The sequence below is a fragment of the Dicentrarchus labrax genome, unplaced genomic scaffold, assembly GCF_905237075.1.
Source record: "Dicentrarchus labrax unplaced genomic scaffold, dlabrax2021, whole genome shotgun sequence".
Classification (NCBI taxonomy): domain Eukaryota; kingdom Metazoa; phylum Chordata; class Actinopteri; family Moronidae; genus Dicentrarchus; species Dicentrarchus labrax.
In genome coordinates, this window is record NW_026136707.1 from 5,315,594 (window position 1) to 5,333,589 (window position 17,996).

The window sequence follows — 17,996 nt, forward strand, 5'->3', positions numbered from 1 at the left end:
TACCTTTGGTACTTAGTGAAACTACTGTTTCATTTGGGCTGTGATTGAATAACGTCTGCTTGTTTTTAACAAATTCTGAAAAGCTCTGTGTCAGATTAAATAATAATCTGTATGAAAAGAGCTATATATATATATATATATATATATACCTCCTTTCCTGTTTATCTTTAGCTGTCCTATCTAATAAAGGGGATATTATTAAAAAACTGCAAAGAATCAGACCTGAATCAGAATGTAAAAATGCCACTGTCATACCAAAATCAGATCTCAGCCAAATATGAGCAAAATAAATCATATACATATTGGGTCACTTTGACCTGCAAGTCTGAGACTTTTGTTCTGTTCCACAAACACAAAAAAAAAAGGAAATAGAAAACACAATATAACTCTTTCTGTTCTGCATGTACAGCCTTGTGCAAAGTTCAAACTTAAATTTACATTTGGACTTACACTTGTCTTGCAAAATCCTTCACTGCCTCAAATTTTCCCATTCCCCATTATTCTGCAGCTCCACATCCGGTCCAGCAGGTGGCGGTAATGCGTCTACAAGCTGGTTTGCAAACCGCCATTAAAACCCGACGAAGAACAAGAAGAAGAAGGAGAAGAAGAAGCAGGCAGTGCCGAAAAACTCCCAGTCGAAGAAGAAGTCACAGTACGTAACAACAACAAGCCAGACAGATGACCTGAGTAATCTGCTGGTAGGTCGTGTAACGTGTATTCATTAACGAGGCATAAACAGGCATAAACATTTTATTTTATTATTTATTTTAAGAAATTGGAAATATTTTTGCTCACCTGGCTAGTAAAGAACCAGCCTTCAGATTTAAGCTATTTGTTGTTGTTGTCATATATCAGTTATCGATATATTTGTTGATTTCACCTGGCTGTTTAAACAGGCATGTAACCTGGTTCTGCTTCAGCTGTATGTTATGATACATACCCAGCAGCTGTCTTTAGATAGCTACCAGTGAAATAAATAAAGGTTGCTCATGCTGTCAGTTAGTTTCTGTAACTCATTCATGTGTATAAAATTGCTAATGGATAATTCTGCAGTCTAGGAGACCCCCTGCCCACTTTAACAACTTAAAAAAGACATACTTAACTTAAACTGTTTTATCAGCCTGATAATTGATGGTTTTTCCTAAGTTCATGTCCTGATACTAATGTTTCGAGTCTCAGAGACTTCAGCTGTAAAACATGGTTAAATACAATTCACTTCTTATGCTCTATATGTGACTTCTGTTGACACTACGTTTTATGCAACACTACACTTCCTAACTACCAAAATTGTGAGTTGTCTATTTGTGTTTCTGTTCTTGGAGTTTGCTCATAAAAAAAAGTGTGGTGTAATCGACTCCAAATTTGAGGGTTATTCATAGTCAATGTTTGTGTTTTAAAGGGTTAGTCTGCATGCAAACTAATGTCCTCAATTATTAAAGTCATAGAATAACACAACAAAGGGGTCTGTGAGACCCCAAACAGCTTGAGACACTGCTATGCAGAAGCCCCATCTCTCTACATTAATATATATCCAAAGGTCCTGTATTATTATTATCATTATTAAATTAGTTTATATAAAAACACACACAAATGGCATTTACTCTTTATTTAAGCTTTTTTGTACTACTGGTTGTTTATTATCATTGCTTTGTTACCTAAATATTCACTTTGTTATTGCCGTGAGATTTCTCCTACCTGACATAATTGGATACTTTTCTTTAAAGATAATGTGTATGAGTAATGTTTGCTTTCCAAATCCACAGGAGGCCAGAAATGAGTTGCACTTTCCACCTCCTGGTTTCCCGCAGTGACTTCTGGCATGGCCGATTTCTGCTCATCTTGTCTCGACAGTCCCTGTTGCTCAGAGCATTCAGCTTCGGGCCGCAGATCAGCCGCAGCCTGCAAGAGAGCTACAGGGTTCTGCAACTGCCTGACGAAGGGAACAGCAGTGCTGTGCAGGTGAAAGAGGCCTACTTGCGCCTTGCCAAGCTCTACCACCCGGACTCTGGGGCTCCAACTGCAGATGCTTTACTGTTTGCTCGAGTTGAGGAGGCCTACCGAGCTGTGCTGGCACATCAGAGCAAGACCAAGCAACCTGATGGAGGGAAAGAAGTGGAAGACGAGGATAAGTCCAGAGGTAAAGCTTTTCCACACAGGCAATACCTCAGCTATGAGGGTGTGGGTTCAGGCACACCCAGCCAGCGTGAGCGTCAGTACCGACAGATTCGTGTCGACCGGGCAGCTGAACAGGTTTCGAACTACCGACAGAGGGAGCATGAGAGGGCAGCTGCTGGAGAGGGGGCACTGGTGGAACGGGACATGCGTCAGCGCAGCCAAAAGATCAAGATCACCCAGGCTGTGGAACGCCTTGTGGAGGACCTGATCCAGGAGTCCATGGCCCGGGGAGACTTCAGGAACCTGAGTGGAGCTGGAAAGCCCCTCAACAAGTTTGAGCACAATCCATACGCTGATCCTATGACCCACAACCTCAACCGCATCCTCATAGACAATGGTTACCAGCCACCCTGGGTCGTTACACAACGCGACATCCGAGAGACCACTGCTCAAATCCGAAATAGGTTATTGGAGGGCAGGGCCAAGCTCAGCGACCCTATGACCCCCAAAGAACACAGCCAGTGGGAGCAGCTTTGTGCATCTGTAGAGGAGGAGTTGGTGAAACTTAACAAGATGGTGGATAATTACAACCTCATGGTACCAATGCTCAACATGCAAATGGTTCACTTCAGTTTGTCGCGAGAGATAGACCGCGCTGTGAAAGGAGCCCGTCAACACAGACTGGACCAGCAGAGAGAGAGAGAGAAGGAAAGAGAGAGGAGGAAGGAAGAGAAGAAAAGAGCCAACGCAGTAACCAAGCCTACAAATACCAAACAAGGCCTGATTTCTTGGATGAAGAATTTGCTCAGATTAAAACACTAAAACTCTGAATCTAAGTGAACAGAACAATATTTTAGATCAGTGGTTTATTTGTTGTTGATTTTTTCACTTAAACCAATCATTACAGTCAATGGGGTAATATTTCAGACACATTTGTTCACCTGCTTATCTCTGTACATTGTACGCTCTAACGTCAGAGACAATGGAGGCACTTTACTCATTTAGCTCTGTGTTACTACGGTTATTGTCCAGATATGTAGGATAATCTTCAGCTGTTAGTGGAAGAACAGTACTGAGCAACCGTGATTGTGGGACTGTAAAGTGTGAGGAACTGCATGTGTTGATAACAAAGATTACAACATGAGGCAATTTTATGATACAAGTTGTTTCTGTGAAATCACTTATCTGACGCACTGTAACTTTTGGTTGCTATGTGACATTAAAAGTTAAGGTAATAAAAAAAAATAAAAAATCTTGTGTTACAGAGGTTTACATTTTTCAATCTGGGAAGTTTTTAAATAGCTGAATGTGTCATTCTAGTCTGGCAGCTGCTCCAGTGTTGCAGGGTTGCAGATGACTGTGGGCTCCTTGCTGCCGCCTCCGTTACCCGCAGCCTCCCTGTGCAGAGCCTGAGCGACGGCCCGGGACGGAGTGATCACCTTGGTCCAGTCGTGGGCGATGTACTGGTGGTATGGGTCGTGAGAGCTTTCAAGCTTCTTGGAGCGAATGTAGCTGAGCATGATGCCAAATGTGAAGAAGCTGAACATGCCGACCACCAGAAGGATGTACATCATGCCCTGAGACTGAGAGTGGGCCCTGGCTCCATCCACATGGTGCTGGCTGGTGTAATTCTGTGGTATCGGTGGAGAGAGTATGCTTGTGCTGTTGAGGCAGTGCTGCAGGAAGGAGAGCAGGAGCGACTGCAGCTCGGTGGTGTTGATGTGTGGCATGGCTGGCCTCTGCTGGACGCTTATCAAACTGCAACTGAGGAGGAAGAGGAGACTGTATTTCACTATTGTATTATTTAATGTGACTGTGATCCTCCTAACTTGCTTATGTCAACAGGAGGCAGCAGACACATCATTTCAGAGCTGGAGGTGACTAAAAAATAGACTAAAATATTTTCCATAAATGCATATTAAGACATTAGAGGGAAAAAAAGATGGAAGAGATAACAGAGGCATAAGCAGCAAGAGTGAGACACATCTCATAGTGATTTAAAATAAAAATGAATTTATCCAGGAGAAATAAATATTAATATCTAAATATTAAGGAGATACTATTTTCAGGATACTCAGTTTCTCAGAGATTTTATAAATGTGTATTAAGTGACAGTTTAGTGCAGTGGTTCTCTACCTGGGGTTTCTAAACCCCCAGGGGTCCTTGAGAGGCTTCCATGGGGTCCTTTCACCATAATTTCATTAGATAAAAGTTAGCCCAGTGAAATAATGTATACGAATTATTATATTCTGTTCATTCACACTGCAAATCTATAATATACTAGTTATTGAATAACAAAATCTTATCAGACAGGGATCCCTGAGACTATATCTTGTCAAATACGGGTCTACAACCTGTTGTGTATCAATTTGTGGGTCAAAAAACGTTGAAAACCGCTGCCTTAGTGTGTTGTCATATTTTAAAACTACACATCGGAAACATATTCTCTGAATCCTACCCAAGAAGCTTAAGCTTGAATGCTCTACACTTGCTTGGCTGACCTTTTCAAATTTGTCTTATGAGAGTGAAGGTGAAATGATATAGAAACTGATTCCTATTAATTATATCTACATCATTTTTCAAGCTGTGTCCAGTAGAAAGAAAAGCCTACCTTTCAAGGATCTGGAATCGGTTCCTGTTGTCATTTGCACCAGCAGACATCGATCATTTCAAGTCATGCGTCTCCAGCAGGTCTAGAAGCAGCTGGTCCCTAACTACACGTCGAATAGAACCGTTCAATCTCCCTTCTCCTAGTCACAATGTGCCCTCCTTCATGCTCATGCTCTTACGCGGAAGAGATATCCAGCATGTTCAACATGTCAACACTTTTAATGAAACGAGGAGGTCACAGGGCAAGGTCAAAAGCTCAGTATAGTGAGGCATTGGTACAGCATGACTTGAACCACTGTGTGAGAGTTTACTGAAGATGAGCATGCTCAGGGTTAGGCTATTAGTCTTTACATGATACCTAAGCTGTGCTAAATCTGGTAATATGTCATTAAAATTGTAAGAAAAATATGTCAAAGTAGATTTAATGTATTTATGTTATGACTACGTGATCAGGATATTCAGAATTACGTGTAGATACCGTTTCCATCACCCTTTGTGGCTCAAGACTGGTGTTTGTGAAGAGGGTACGTGGTTGATTGTATTGTCTCGTGTATTTATTCATGTATATTATATTTTGCAGTAGGAGTGTGTGGTCATTTTCAGGACAGTGTCAGGCTGCAGCAGGAGAACAAAGCTGCTTTCAGACCGGAGGTAGTTTAGACAGTCTGCAGCACAGCTCAGACTAGATTGAGTTACAACACTATCACCTCCAAATGTCCTTTAACTCGCTGTTGTAGTTGTGTGTGTGTGTTGTGCCTGAAACCTGCAATAAAGAGGTATTTAAGAAAGAGATGAAGAAGATAGATAGATTTTTGTCCTCATATTCTGCAGGGGGATTGGTAGGCAAAGGGCAAAGTTTGATATAGATCAATGTTGTATTTTTACTGTATTTTAAAAAACACAAAACATACCTCTCAGCAGTGGATTATTGTCAAAGTTAACACTGAAAAGGTCTTCAGTGTCTGTGTTTAAGTCTTTGCCAACACAGCAAACACATCAAGTGCAGTGGACAAAAAATAGGTTGCATCAAATTGGATAGAAACAAACAGAGTTTATATTGACTACAACAGACTTTTATGTTTATGCTTCACACTAACACTGGTGTGAGAGTGATGTCAATGTTATGCTAATAGGGTATCCACTCACTTTCATGTTTAAAATCTCAAGATATCAAGACCTCTCTTATTTGGTATGATGAAGATATGACAATGGTCAAAATGTAATTTGTTACTTTTTTTTTTTTTGGCATTTCTGCTTCTGTTGTGTGGCCAAAGACATGTAAAAGAAGAAAATAGTTTCTGCAAATGTCCTGCGCACTAAAACCAGCACATTTACATGATACACACCACAAATTTCCATCAGCACTGTTGATCCTGTAGAAATGGGAGCAGTGCAGAGAGCTGAGGCATGTCAGTAAAGTAGGAGATTTTTTAAAGTACTTTTTGAAGTATAATTGATTAATTATATAAATTAATAAGTCAATCATTTGATTAGTTTATCAATAGGAAATTTATCAATAGCCATTTGGATAACTGTTGATGTTCTAGAGTTACAGCATTACAGGTTGTCCTTGCATTTTTGTATGTTTCATTGTTTTCAGTTGGATATTTTTGTATTGTTTGGACTTTGGTCACACACATTGTGCAAAAAGTAAAAAAAAAAATACTTACTAAGACTAACTCGAATTTCTATTTTTATATGCTATAGACCAAAAACTAATTAATTCAATAACTGATAGATTATTCAACAATAAAAATAATTTATTGAATTATTGAAAACTTTATTTACAAATCTACAAACTTTCAAGCATTTAATAGTCCCACAGACTACATTAGACACTGAATTTCATTCAAAGGAGAAATCTCCCCTGCCTACTGCATCATCAGCTAGTTGACCAAGGCATTCAAATTTCAACCTCTCATCATGGCACAATAATGAAGCTTGACTCGCGGAGAGATGAGCTTGTTACCTGGTGGATATAAAATGAAAAAAACATGTGACATGCGACATGTGACATGCTTTCATATATGTCATATTATCACATTTTCTTAAAAGCAAGAGGTCTCACTCACCGGTAATTTTACTCTAGCTGCACCCCGTCACAGGTGTCTTTTGATTCTAACAGCCTGTAAATATAAAAAGAAAAGGTGAATCATTTAGATGTGAGAAACAGTAAGGAAGAGAATCATAATGAATCCCCCAAATGTCTTTACTTTATTCATTTAAACATTGTTGCTGAATCAAACTAAATCAAAAAGCTTGAGCTCAAGACCCAAAAGAGAAATTTTGTGTCTCCCCAGGACCCAAACGTATCGGCCTTTCACACCCTCGCTCCATAACTCACCACCTCCAGCCATTTAAAGGTCCAGTGTGTAGGATTTAGTGGCATCTAGCGACGTAGTTGCAGGTTGCAACTTCCTCGATTCACCCTCCCCCGAAGGAGAAACTATGGCGGCAGTGGAAATGTGCGAAATACGTGAAATGCCATATCTAGAGCCAGTGTTTGGTTTGGTTTGTTTGGTATCTGTGGCGTCTGTAGATATTCAAGGCTCATTCTAAGGTAAAAAATACAATGATATGAAAATACAATTCTTATTTTCAGGTGATTATACACAAATTAAAACATATTATGCATATTATATTTCATATCTTTCAATAGATTATCCTAAATGTTACACACTGGACCTTTAAATGAAGGGAAGGCAGCAGAGAGGAAGCGGTTTAGATCATGGGGTAAAAAGCAATTGCTGAGCTGTGCTGAAATTCTGGCGGTAACCACCTAGAGGCAGCAGTCACTTTTCCTCCCACTTTTGCTTTTTGGGCCATGTGGCAGTCTGAAACAGCCTTTACACAAATTCATCATGAATTAACACAACATCTACATTTATAAATTACTGAAAAAAAAGATTGCAACACACCAGTCAGGTCAAATGCTAAACAAAAAAGATTGGCAATTTTGACTTTGATTTTGAGCAAAAAAGGTCCACAATCTATTTTGGGTCTCAAGCCTGAGTTTGAGAAATGCTGGGTTAAACAATTACACACACACACACACACACACACACACACACATACATATATATATAGCACACTGTATTAAAATGTGTGGCACTTTCTAAGACACCTGACTCCAGTACATTGATTAAAGGTTAAAAGATTGATCCTTAATTAATCACATCACATGAAATACAAATGACTCACTCTGCCTGAGCTTTGAGAGCTTTACGGGCCTCCCGAGCTTCGTGCTCCTCTGAAATCTTCTTGTAACAGTACACTAGAACCAGAATGAGCCACAGCTGCAGAACCACAATCAGCACGTACATCATTATCTCTGAGATCACTGCTGTCAGCTCCCGATTGGCTGGGAAAGAGAAACCAACAATGTAGCATTATAGAGGATGCATGTCCACCAGGGTTAAGGCTGTGTTTTCTGTGCAGACTAATTCCATGTAGTCCCCTGGCAAATAGCAAAGGAGAAATGTTGATAAAAAAAATCTTTCCAGCGTGGACACGGAGAGTCATGGTTGCGGTCATGAAGCCAGGACCTTATGTTTAGGTTTTAAATGGTGGATTGAAAAATAATCTCAACAGGAAAACTGTGAACGCAGTTTTACCAAAATAGAAGAAAGGAGAGATACTGAACAGAATTAAAAGTGACGGCCAGTGGTGGAATCTGACTAAGTGCAAGTTACTCAAGTAGTGTTTTTGAGTACAATGTACTTGAGTTACTTGTACTTGAGTGTTTCCAATTTATGCCACTCTTCAACTTCTACCCCATTTCAGAGAAGAAATGCTGTACTTTTTACTCCACAACATTGACCCACCAGTTACATTTTTGATTAAGATTGTACATATAAACTAAAGGCTAGGTTTAACAGTTTCCTGTTGTTTTGACTTGTGCCTGTGACTGATGTGACCAAAAATGATTTCCCATCTGAACTTCTCAGATGGTTTCTATTCTATTATAAACCCAAAGAGGTCAAATTATAGATTAAAGAGAAATACCAGTGTGTGTGTCATAGAACTTCCTCATCAATCATCTCACAACCCGGCCAGATTAATTTTGTAATTTTATTAAACCACCTAACTGTATATAAAGTATATATACTTATATATCATATATATATATATATATATATATATATTCATATACACTGATGCATGATATGTAAAGTCACAGAATGACTACTTTTACTTTTGATATTTCAAGAACATTTTGCTGATAATACTTTAATTTAAGTAGGCTTTTAAATGAAGGACTTCTTACTTGTAACTGAGTATATTTGCATTGTTGTATAAGTTCTTTTACTTAAGTGTACACCCCACCTTACCTACAGCCACCACGCTGAGCTCCACCTCCTTCTCCACAGTGACTTGCTCATTATGATTCACCATGAAGAGAGTGCGGTGGATTGTGCAGCGGTACGTCCCTGTGTCATTAAAGGTGACATTATAAATGTAAATAGCTCCTGTCTGAATATCGCTGTTTTGTGTCCCATGCCACTCCAGACGGTCACTGAAATCTTCATGGATTATGTCGGAACTGGGGTGGTCATAGTGAAAAATCTGAGGGAAGAAGAAAAAAAGGAAACATATGGAATTTATGAATATTTAAGAGCATGTATATAATCTTTTAAAGTTCCTGCTCTGAATAAACTATTCGGTATAACTTAAACACATTCACTGCTTTGTATCTACAAATGATGGAGAGTGTAACATGTCCGTCTAAAGCAGAAGAACAAATATGTGTAAGTCATAACACAAAATTGTATAAAGATCCATTTGGGTTTAGTGGGTCTTAGTTTTGATATATATGTATGTTTGTGTGTATGAGGGTTGAGGTAGTACTCAGCTGAAACGAATATCTGGTGGCTTAAATTAACAACATCCGATTAGTCCCGTTCATAGGAATGCCAATCATTTAACACAACGGTTGAACCAAGTGTGAACCTATAATGACGTCATCCATTGGTTTGTAGAGTACCATTTTGAAGCCTTGAGTTCTGCGTTTTAAACGTTGACATGACGTGATGTACTGTGAATTGATCTGCACTCACTGGCTGTGCAGTTTAGACCCATATTTGATCAGCAACTTTGACAGTTTGACCTGAGTTTGGTGCACTGTGCTGGACCGACTCACTGAGAGTGACTGATCAGTCACAAGGTAGCCACGGGCAAAAGCATATGTAGCTTTATCGTCTATTTTACTGTAATTTGGACCATAATTTACTAAATGAACATCACAATGTACGGGAGAAGACATGAAACAAGCGATTGAGACCATAAACTAGTTGGGAAATTGTTTACTGAGCTCATAAATGAAGTGAGAAGTCGACTCATTCTCCATTAGGGTGAATGGTATAGGTGTGTTATTGCAGCCAATGGAGCTCTCCCTGCTGGCCTTTACATAGAATACAGGTTTTAAGGAACTTCGACATTGGCTTCACTGTTCAGACCTGGAAGCTCTGTCCATTATATATCATGTCAATGGGTTGAACAGATACAGATAATAATGTACACGCTCATCTTATATATATATATATATTCTTTTAATTTGAAACAACAATGTAAAAACATAAGATACATAAACCTGGATTTCTTATATTTAATGACAGATGCAGATGACTACAAAAGGAACCCTTTTCAGTCACAACCCCCAACCAGATTTAACACTCCCTTCAAAGACTTTGTTGAACTCACATGCATGAACTCCTCCTCTCCGAGCGGTTTGAAGTGCCAGTCTACAGTGGCTCGTGCAGAGACCTCCTCTCTTCTTTTACAGGAGATGCAGCCCAGCAGGAATCCTTCTCCTGCCACGGCTTCAGTCATGGAGTCCACCTCCGCACATCCTCCGAGACACTGAGACACTGCAGGGAAAAGAGAGAGGACAAGAAGAGAAGAAGTTGAAAACAACAGTGATTTAAATTAACAAGAGGGGAGAAGAAGAAGAACATGCAAGGACTTTATTATATTGATAACTTTTCATATGCCATTTAGACTGTATCCCACTTGATAGGAAAATATGTTTAGTACTCTAAGTACTCTAATCAAGGGCTTGTAGTTGTCAGTAAGTAGTATTTTAACATAGCTTAACAGAACTGAACTTTATTTGTATAGCACCTTTTAACAACAAAGCAATTTAAAGTGTTTAACACAAAACATAAAAAGAAACACAGCAACATACAACAAGACTTATATAAATTTGATTTAGAGAGTTGTATTCGACACCTAAAAAACTATATTCAAAAACCCTTATTTTGTGTTTATAGAAGGCGGGTGCAGTAGAAATACAATCTACTAGGAATGCATATGAAGTCTTTGCCATTTTTTACATTTTATTTTATGAAAAAGCTGTGAGGAATCTCTAAAGAAAGAAATTCAGTTCACTTAAGAAACTCACTTTAAAATGTGCAGCTTCAACCACCAACATCAATAGGTCCTCATTATTATTATTATTATTATTATTATTATTATTATTATTATTAGAGGTACAGACATAAATGATTTTGGACTTACCAGAAAGACTGAGGACAATTAGAAGAGACAAGTGGCATATCATTTCTCCTGGAGTAACTTAAGGCCAGCCGTTGAACAAAATATTGAACTTTCCTTGACGTAAACCTGCAGAGAAATATCCGTGGCGTGTAAGATTACATTACTGACACAATGCCTCTTGATTCCTGATTAATCCCATGTCCTTCACAAACCAGTCCACCCTTTAATCCAGACTTCGATTCAGTCTAGTAGTTCCCCAATCTTGTATTTCACAGAGCCCAAACTGAACAGACCACTGAAAATGTTTACTAAAAAAAACTTTCTGTCCGTCTCCGTGTTTCTTCGCAGTAGTTTTAAATCTCCCCTGCAGTCCCATCTGGCTTTAAGGCTGCTATATTTAGTGCGTGTGAATCCAGGAGAGTTGGACGTTGTGAGTGTTGAAAGCCAACAGGAAACCTGAGATGAAGAGACCTGATCCGGCAATAACTACACAGCCTAACCATCTAAACCAAAACTACAGCCATGTTTCTTCTTATCTGCAGATTGACAGAAGAAAGTTTTCTCAAAAAGGAAAAAGAGAAGAAATAGATCTTTGTTTTTCTTTCTTAGTGCTGCATTATAAGAAAACATTTTTAATCAGTTATTTTTGTACAGCTTTGTATATCATTTTCATTTCCAATTCCATTTTGTATATCATAAAATGTTATGCGTCCTTTGGTTATTACCTTTTCTTGCCTTATTATTATCTTTGCCAAACTGTATTCATGCTGTTCTATAACCTGTATTTTGTATTCATTCTTTAATAAAAAAGGAAGCAGCATGTCTGGCATGCAAAACCATCCCTGACATGTTTTGTTTAACAAATCCTTTCGGACAAACACATGCTGGAACTTAAAGGGAAATTATTGTTTTAATGCATTATGATACCTTGTCTGTAAATAAATGCTCTGTTCTCCTGCCCCTCTCCACGGGTCAGAGGTCAGTTACAGAGCCCTGCAGCTGGCAGGGGTTTAATGTTTTTGCTCAAGGACACTTCAGCAGAGATTAATCATTTGCTCCAGCATTTCGAATGTTAAGTTACTAGAAGTTGATCTTTCCCTGAGGATTTGCATGCTACTTTGTCTATCATTCCATGAAGTGAACTGACTTCACCAAATCTCTTCCTGTTGAAGACTGAAAACCAGTCAGGGTTATGAGACCTTGAGTCAGGAGCACTGGCAGACCCCATAAAACCAAACACCCTCAACAAATCTTCATCAAAATCTGCTGTTGTTAATAAAATATATTGTACAATTAAGTTTGTATATCAATATGTGTCATTTGAGTTACAGTGGCTGACTGTGTAGCTGGTCATTTGTGCACCTTCCCAGAAGATGATACACAACAGAAATGTACCAGTCAGCACAGATGTTTCAGATTGTTTGTTAGGAACAATCTGATGAGTCAAATAGTGATACATGTGACTGGGCCTTTTTAAATCTTCCAAAAGCTTTTCTGTTTATCTTATCTCTGAGATAAATGCATTAATTTTTTTTTTTTTTTTTTTTTTTTTTTTTTTTTTTTTTTTTTTTTTTTTTTATTTTTTTTTTTTTTAATATTTTTTTATTTTAATATATTTTTTTTTTTTTTTCTTTTTTCTTCCTTTTTTTTTTTTTTTTTTTTTTTTTGTTTTTTTTTTTTTTTTTTTTTTGTTTTTTTTTTTTTTTTAAAGGTAAAAAAAAATTTTTTTTTTTAAATATTTTTTTTTTTTTTATATAATTATTTTTTTTTTTTTTTTTTTTTTTTATGGGGGTTTTTTTTTTTTTTTTTTTTTTATAAAATTTTTTTTGAACGCAAAAAGGGGGGGCACCCCTTGTCTGGAGTGTAACATTGAGGAGGATCTATTGGCAGAAATGGAATATAATATTCATAGGTATGTTTTGCATTATCAGCCTTGTTTTCTAATATAATAATAATAATAATAATAATAATAATAATAATAATAATAATAATAATAATAATAATAATAATAATAATAGTAATATATAAAAAATATATATAAACAAATGATCTTTATTAAAATAAATAAATTTCCCTCTAACAGCAGAAAATGTCACATTTTGTAAGTATAATCTCTCTTCTTATCAGTTTTGATCTGCCGTCTAAGGATCTAACAGCCGGTCAATGTCAGTTGTCCAGTCAGAAAAACAAGGCCACTGAAGTCAAGGCTGACAAAACAGACATTGACTGAAGGCCTCAACTTGCGTGCCTTGCACGTGGTTGGTACAGACAACATGTTGACGTGATGAATGTAATGAGATGGTTTTTTTTCTTTTTAAAGGGGAATGCCTCGTCACATGTCAAGTCAAGTTAAACATATCCCTCTCTAAGGCCGTGCAAATAAAAAAAAAAAAGATGTACAGTGTAAACAGGAAGGATATAAGCTGTGTTTCTGCCAGTCAGGCTGTGTGTATGTGTTTGTGTGTGTTTGTGTATTTTGGCTGCATTGGAGGTCAGGTATGTCATGTGATGTAACCAGATGACACAGTGAATCACTGAGCTCTTGATAAGGGTCCTTGCCTCTTTTAACCTTGTGTTAGCCTGTGAATGATAATGACAATAAAAAATCAGCCAGAGCGATCTTGAAAATGACACACATTGCTAAGACAGGATGAGAGAAAGACCTTGGGTTGGCACACACATGAGTGGCGAAACTTCAAGGAAATGTTGACATATGATAAATCCTGTGTGTGTACGTGTGTGTGTTGTGTATATGGGGGTGGGCTGCACCACTCTGACCCTACACACGCATATACACAGTGAGTGACACACCTCCTTTCTCGCTATGCTGGTGCTGTTTTTTTTTATTTTTAGCACAGATCGAGTTTCCAGTCCCCGAATCAGCAGCCAGAGGTGCTCAGCAACACAACTCCCAGTATCCCGGAGCAGTTTCTTGCCCTGGGCTGCACATGTAGCACAGACCTCAGTTCTCTGTTTTGAAGTGGAGCCGGGGAAGTGTTGATTGCAGGAGGCGGTCACAGGGAGTGAGAAGACAGAGGATGCCGGGTAAACCTATGGAGAATTTGAAATTGCCAAGTCATTGTGATGCTGTGCCATCGATTTGAAAGGATACAGAAGTAACTGCTGGCTGAAGATTTAAACTGACAGGCAGGTAAAGGCAAATTCATCACAGCAAAAGATGTGCAGATTTTTTTAGTTATATATGTTGTTAGATACCGTATGTTTTCCTAAAAAAAAAATTTAAATGATAGCACTGACTTTGTTTCTATCATCTATCTGTTTTAAAGCTTCTAAAGCTTCTTCTTTACTTATTGAAGCGTAAGGATATCTGCCCCAAAGTGTAGCCTATTTTGAAAAAGTCTAGTACACTGAGTGTTGAACATTATGGAAATAAGACTGAAACATGCAAAGTATGTACATACAGATGGGACAGATATGAGATAAGTTGCGTTCTTTTAAGTCAACAAGAGCTAAAATGATTAGTCAGTTAAACGATTAGTAGCAACTATTTTGATAAGCAATTCATTATTTAAGTTATTTTTCAAGAATTACTTGACATTTGCTGGTTCCAGCCGCTCAGTTGTGAGGATTTGTTGCATTTCTTTTGTCTTATGTGATAGAAAATGGAATATATTTTGGTTTTGGATTCAATCTATTTGAAGACTTTGGGCATTGGGGACAGGTATTTTCATGAGTTATCTGGAAAATAATTTAAAAATGAATCAACAATAATAATCATTAGTTACAGCCCTAAAATTGACAGCGTTTCAGTTTACACATATTATCTATGGGTAGATTTTAAATCTATGTGAATCTGTTGGTTAAAATCTCTACATTCATGCATCATCGTAACTGAAAGAGTCTTGTCAATGTATGTTCTTTTGTTTTCAGTTTCAGACAAGGTGACCTGTCACTGGCCCTGCTCACTGTATGTGTCCCAGAGGAGAGGATATCCAATCTCTCACAGGCTGCATCCTAACTATAATAGCTCATGAGACCATATGAAGTGATGCTGCTACTCGAGGAAACGGGTGAGACATTTACCATACACATTATGCCATATTTCCGTTTTGTTGCTGCTATTTTATGATAATTTCTGCTTAAAAAAAGGACTCACAAACCTCACATTTAGTTGTATAGCAACTATAATGGCTGCACTCAGCCTTGTTAGACACAAGGGGTCGCAATGTTTCTGTCCATTCATTTTGGATTTTACTATCAGCTCCCTTCAAATTAACTCTGAAATCATGCTAAATCTGTGGGTGTACTTGTACTAGTTGCTCATGTGCTCAGGTGTACTGGGAGAAGAGTTAATATATCTCTGTTGTGTGGTGGTTTGTGCAACAAAAAAATCGCTGTAACTGAAACTGTACAGGATTGCTTAATTTATTTCTCCACGCAATAAAACAACGTAACTGTTGTTTTAATTAAATCACAAGGGTTTTTTTTTGTAGGTGATGAAAGATAAAAACAGACTTCGGGTGGATTTTGTTCGTCTCATGTCAACACTCCTCTTCTTTCGCCACATCCTCTGAACAGTTATTTTCCCGGGCTGTACCACAAAGTTTGCAGCGGGGGTGTTTGGTCTGGTGTCGCTGATGGCTGTGTATGTTTGATCGCATCATAAACGTTATTTATAACTTCTAGAATTTGTTTGTGTTGTGTTTGTTGGTAGGTTTAAGCCTTGTCAAATAAAAAAAAATTTAAAAAACGGTAGCAGGGATTATACTTTTCTTGATGAGACTTCTCGTAACACCCCCGCGTCCTAAGTTAACCGTCCGACGGACCGACTTCGTTCCTTTTCACTTTTCGACAATAAACCGTTTTGTGAGTTTCTTTAAAACCAAGTTGCTGCTTCACCAATGTTGAGCCAACTTCGGCTGTTGCCTTTAAAGTTCGCCAGCAGTATTTATTTATTTATTTTACCGGAGGCTGGTTTTAAACGCGGAAAATGGAAGACGTCGGCGTAGTATTTTCTCTCCTGAAAATTAAACCCTGCTAGTCAGATAGTCATCTTTTTGTGAGCTGTCGGCCTTCAGAGGTCGGTGGTGGTGGGGGGGGGTGGGTGGGGGTGGGAGGGGGTAACGTAAGCTAAACTTGGTTAGCTGGCTGAAGGCTAACTGTTAGCTGCAGCCGGCAGATGCTTCTGTACGCCACCGAGTATGTTGATGTGTTCCTGTGAAAAAGTGGATTTTAACGTTACTCCCCGCACCGTCGCTCGGCTTGTGTTCGAGGCCGAGCAAGATACCCGAAACGGAGGAAACTCATCCAATGGGAGGTAGGAGTTTCAACTCAGCTTAAGCCTTTTTTTTTTTCTCCCCAGGCTGCAGTTTGTTTGTGTGCCATAACGTTGTTGTTGTTGTTGTTATCATCGTTCACCCCGATTTATTTCTGTGTACTGTTTTCGTCCTTTATCATGTCAAACTTGGGCGATGTCAACATGTGTCAGTGGCTTTGTGCTGCCTTTCAATAGCAGTGATATTTCTGAGTGATGCACTTTTTTTATTTATATCACAGGATGAACTGTTCTGAACACTTCACGCTGCAGACACAAGTGCTCCTTTTGTACGCTTGTGTTTTGTTTGTTTTTAAGCATCTGAAATTGGGCTGTGTTCGGGGGTGTAATGTTGTGCGATGGTGGTTTAGAGGTGGCCTGTGTTTTATGGCAAAAAAAAAAAAAGGATCAGGCTTGTGTGGACCAAAGAGTGAAGGCTGTACGGGGATTATGGTGGATTACTCTGGACAAACAAGTCGGTGCCAAGATTGTTCTTGTTCAAACAGATCACAGCAAATACTGTCAGACGTGCTTGGGCCCTTGCCTTGGAAGTGCCTGCTTTGAAGGCAAACAATGGAGTGACACACACAAACACAACTCTTCCCTGTTGGAGGACACATCTGCAGTATGTTTTCATGTAGTCATGACCTTGGTAGCCTATAGTGGCAATTAGACCTTGTTATTGGCTGTAGGAACTATGTATTTTCAGTGGGTGTTGTTTATGTCTGCTATAGTATCTGGTGGTTGCTGTGGGAGATTGTGTGTGTTTGTTTTTTCTGGACCTTCTTTTAGGATCAGCTGTGTTTTTATAAGTCGTGGTTTTTTGGAAATGCTGGGATTTAGATTTCCTTTGCAACACGCAGGGAGGAAATTTATCTCGTGTGTCCGTAACTGTCCACTGATGAACAGAGAGTGACTGATGTCTGTCGGCCGTGTTTACCCAGTTTTGGCAATTTCTGAGTTACTTGAAGGGAGAAAATATTGAATAATGCTGCTAAAATAATTAAACTATTATCCAAACCTGGGGCAAAAGAAAGCACGGAACATAAACTGCCCCAGCATAAATATATCCCATTGATCGGCCCTCTAACGGGAACAGTATTTCATTGCAAATCATCATCATCGTCATATGATACTTTACATTCCCGGAACGGGCAAAGCATACAGTATCAAAAACCAGCTAGAAATAGTCTTAGTCTCGCAATAATTTGTTTTAGGCTAGTGTGAAAGGTTGTAGTCAGATGTAGGCCAGCTATTTCAATGCAAAGTTTCTGCTCTTCTCACTCCTCAGGTAGCTACTTCCAGATACAGATCTGTCTTTGTCTGAGACTTCAGCTGTTGAAAAGATCTGCCTGATAATGCAAATGCGGACTTGAAGTCTGCCAATGGGAGCGGAGTGGAGGAGTACCGAAGAAAGAGAGTGAAACGGGACAGTGTAAGAGGAGCGAGGAGTGAGGCACATAAGCTAAACACAGAAAAGGGACGATGGAGCTTTTTATTC

General features: G+C 38.7%; 4 protein-coding genes across 4 annotated transcripts in view; 2 read left to right on the forward strand and 2 right to left on the reverse strand.

Moving 5' to 3' along the window:
- Positions 1-595: 595 nt before the first annotated feature.
- On the forward strand, positions 596-3,377 carry dnajc28 (DnaJ (Hsp40) homolog, subfamily C, member 28). Its single transcript, XM_051407438.1, has 2 exons — positions 596-698; positions 1,764-3,377. Exon 2 carries the CDS (start codon positions 1,774-1,776, stop codon positions 2,935-2,937), a length of 1,164 nt encoding a protein of 387 aa, XP_051263398.1. The 5' UTR covers positions 596-698; positions 1,764-1,773; the 3' UTR covers positions 2,938-3,377.
- LOC127367530 (uncharacterized) lies at positions 3,348-4,898 on the reverse strand. Its single transcript, XM_051407439.1, has 2 exons — positions 4,727-4,898; positions 3,348-3,879 (listed from the first exon to the last, which is right to left on the reverse strand). Exons 1-2 carry the CDS (start codon positions 4,774-4,776, stop codon positions 3,432-3,434), a joined length of 498 nt encoding a protein of 165 aa, XP_051263399.1. The 5' UTR covers positions 4,777-4,898; the 3' UTR covers positions 3,348-3,431.
- A 1,566-nt stretch (positions 4,899-6,464) lies between these two features.
- On the reverse strand, positions 6,465-11,663 carry si:ch211-225p5.8 (uncharacterized protein LOC555567 homolog). Its single transcript, XM_051405297.1, has 7 exons — positions 11,433-11,663; positions 11,242-11,346; positions 10,426-10,592; positions 9,057-9,291; positions 7,927-8,086; positions 6,798-6,851; positions 6,465-6,694 (listed from the first exon to the last, which is right to left on the reverse strand). Exons 2-6 carry the CDS (start codon positions 11,282-11,284, stop codon positions 6,806-6,808), a joined length of 651 nt encoding a protein of 216 aa, XP_051261257.1. The 5' UTR covers positions 11,285-11,346; positions 11,433-11,663; the 3' UTR covers positions 6,465-6,694; positions 6,798-6,805.
- A 4,623-nt stretch (positions 11,664-16,286) lies between these two features.
- gramd1a (GRAM domain containing 1A) overlaps positions 16,287-17,996 on the forward strand; it is a 30,259-nt gene continuing 28,549 nt past the window's right edge. The window contains exon 1 of the mRNA XM_051405290.1: positions 16,287-16,498. Coding sequence (XP_051261250.1) covers positions 16,383-16,498 — 116 coding nt within the window. The 5' untranslated portion in view covers positions 16,287-16,382. The remainder of the gene's footprint in view (positions 16,499-17,996) is intronic.

What these genes read in the sequence shown, in the direction of transcription:
- si:ch211-225p5.8 (XM_051405297.1), bottom strand. Translation starts at nt 11,284, where the DNA reads ATGATATGCCACTTGTCTCTTCTAATTGTCCTCAGTCTTTCTG. An exon ending in AATTGTCCTCAGTCTTTCTG is followed by an intron (nt 10,593 to 11,241) that starts GTAAGTCCAAAA and finishes TTTTCCCTGCAG; the next exon opens with TGTCTCAGTGTCTCGGAGGA. An exon ending in GCTCTCAAAGCTCAGGCAGA is followed by an intron (nt 6,852 to 7,926) that starts GTGAGTCATTTG and finishes TTATATTTACAG; the next exon opens with GCTGTTAGAATCAAAAGACA.
- LOC127367530 (XM_051407439.1), bottom strand. Translation starts at nt 4,776, where the DNA reads ATGTCTGCTGGTGCAAATGACAACAGGAACCGATTCCAGATCCTTGAA. An exon ending in CGATTCCAGATCCTTGAAAG is followed by an intron (nt 3,880 to 4,726) that starts GTAGGCTTTTCT and finishes CTTCCTCCTCAG; the next exon opens with TTGCAGTTTGATAAGCGTCC.
- dnajc28 (XM_051407438.1), top strand. Translation starts at nt 1,774, where the DNA reads ATGAGTTGCACTTTCCACCTCCTGGTTTCCCGCAGTGACTTCTGGCAT.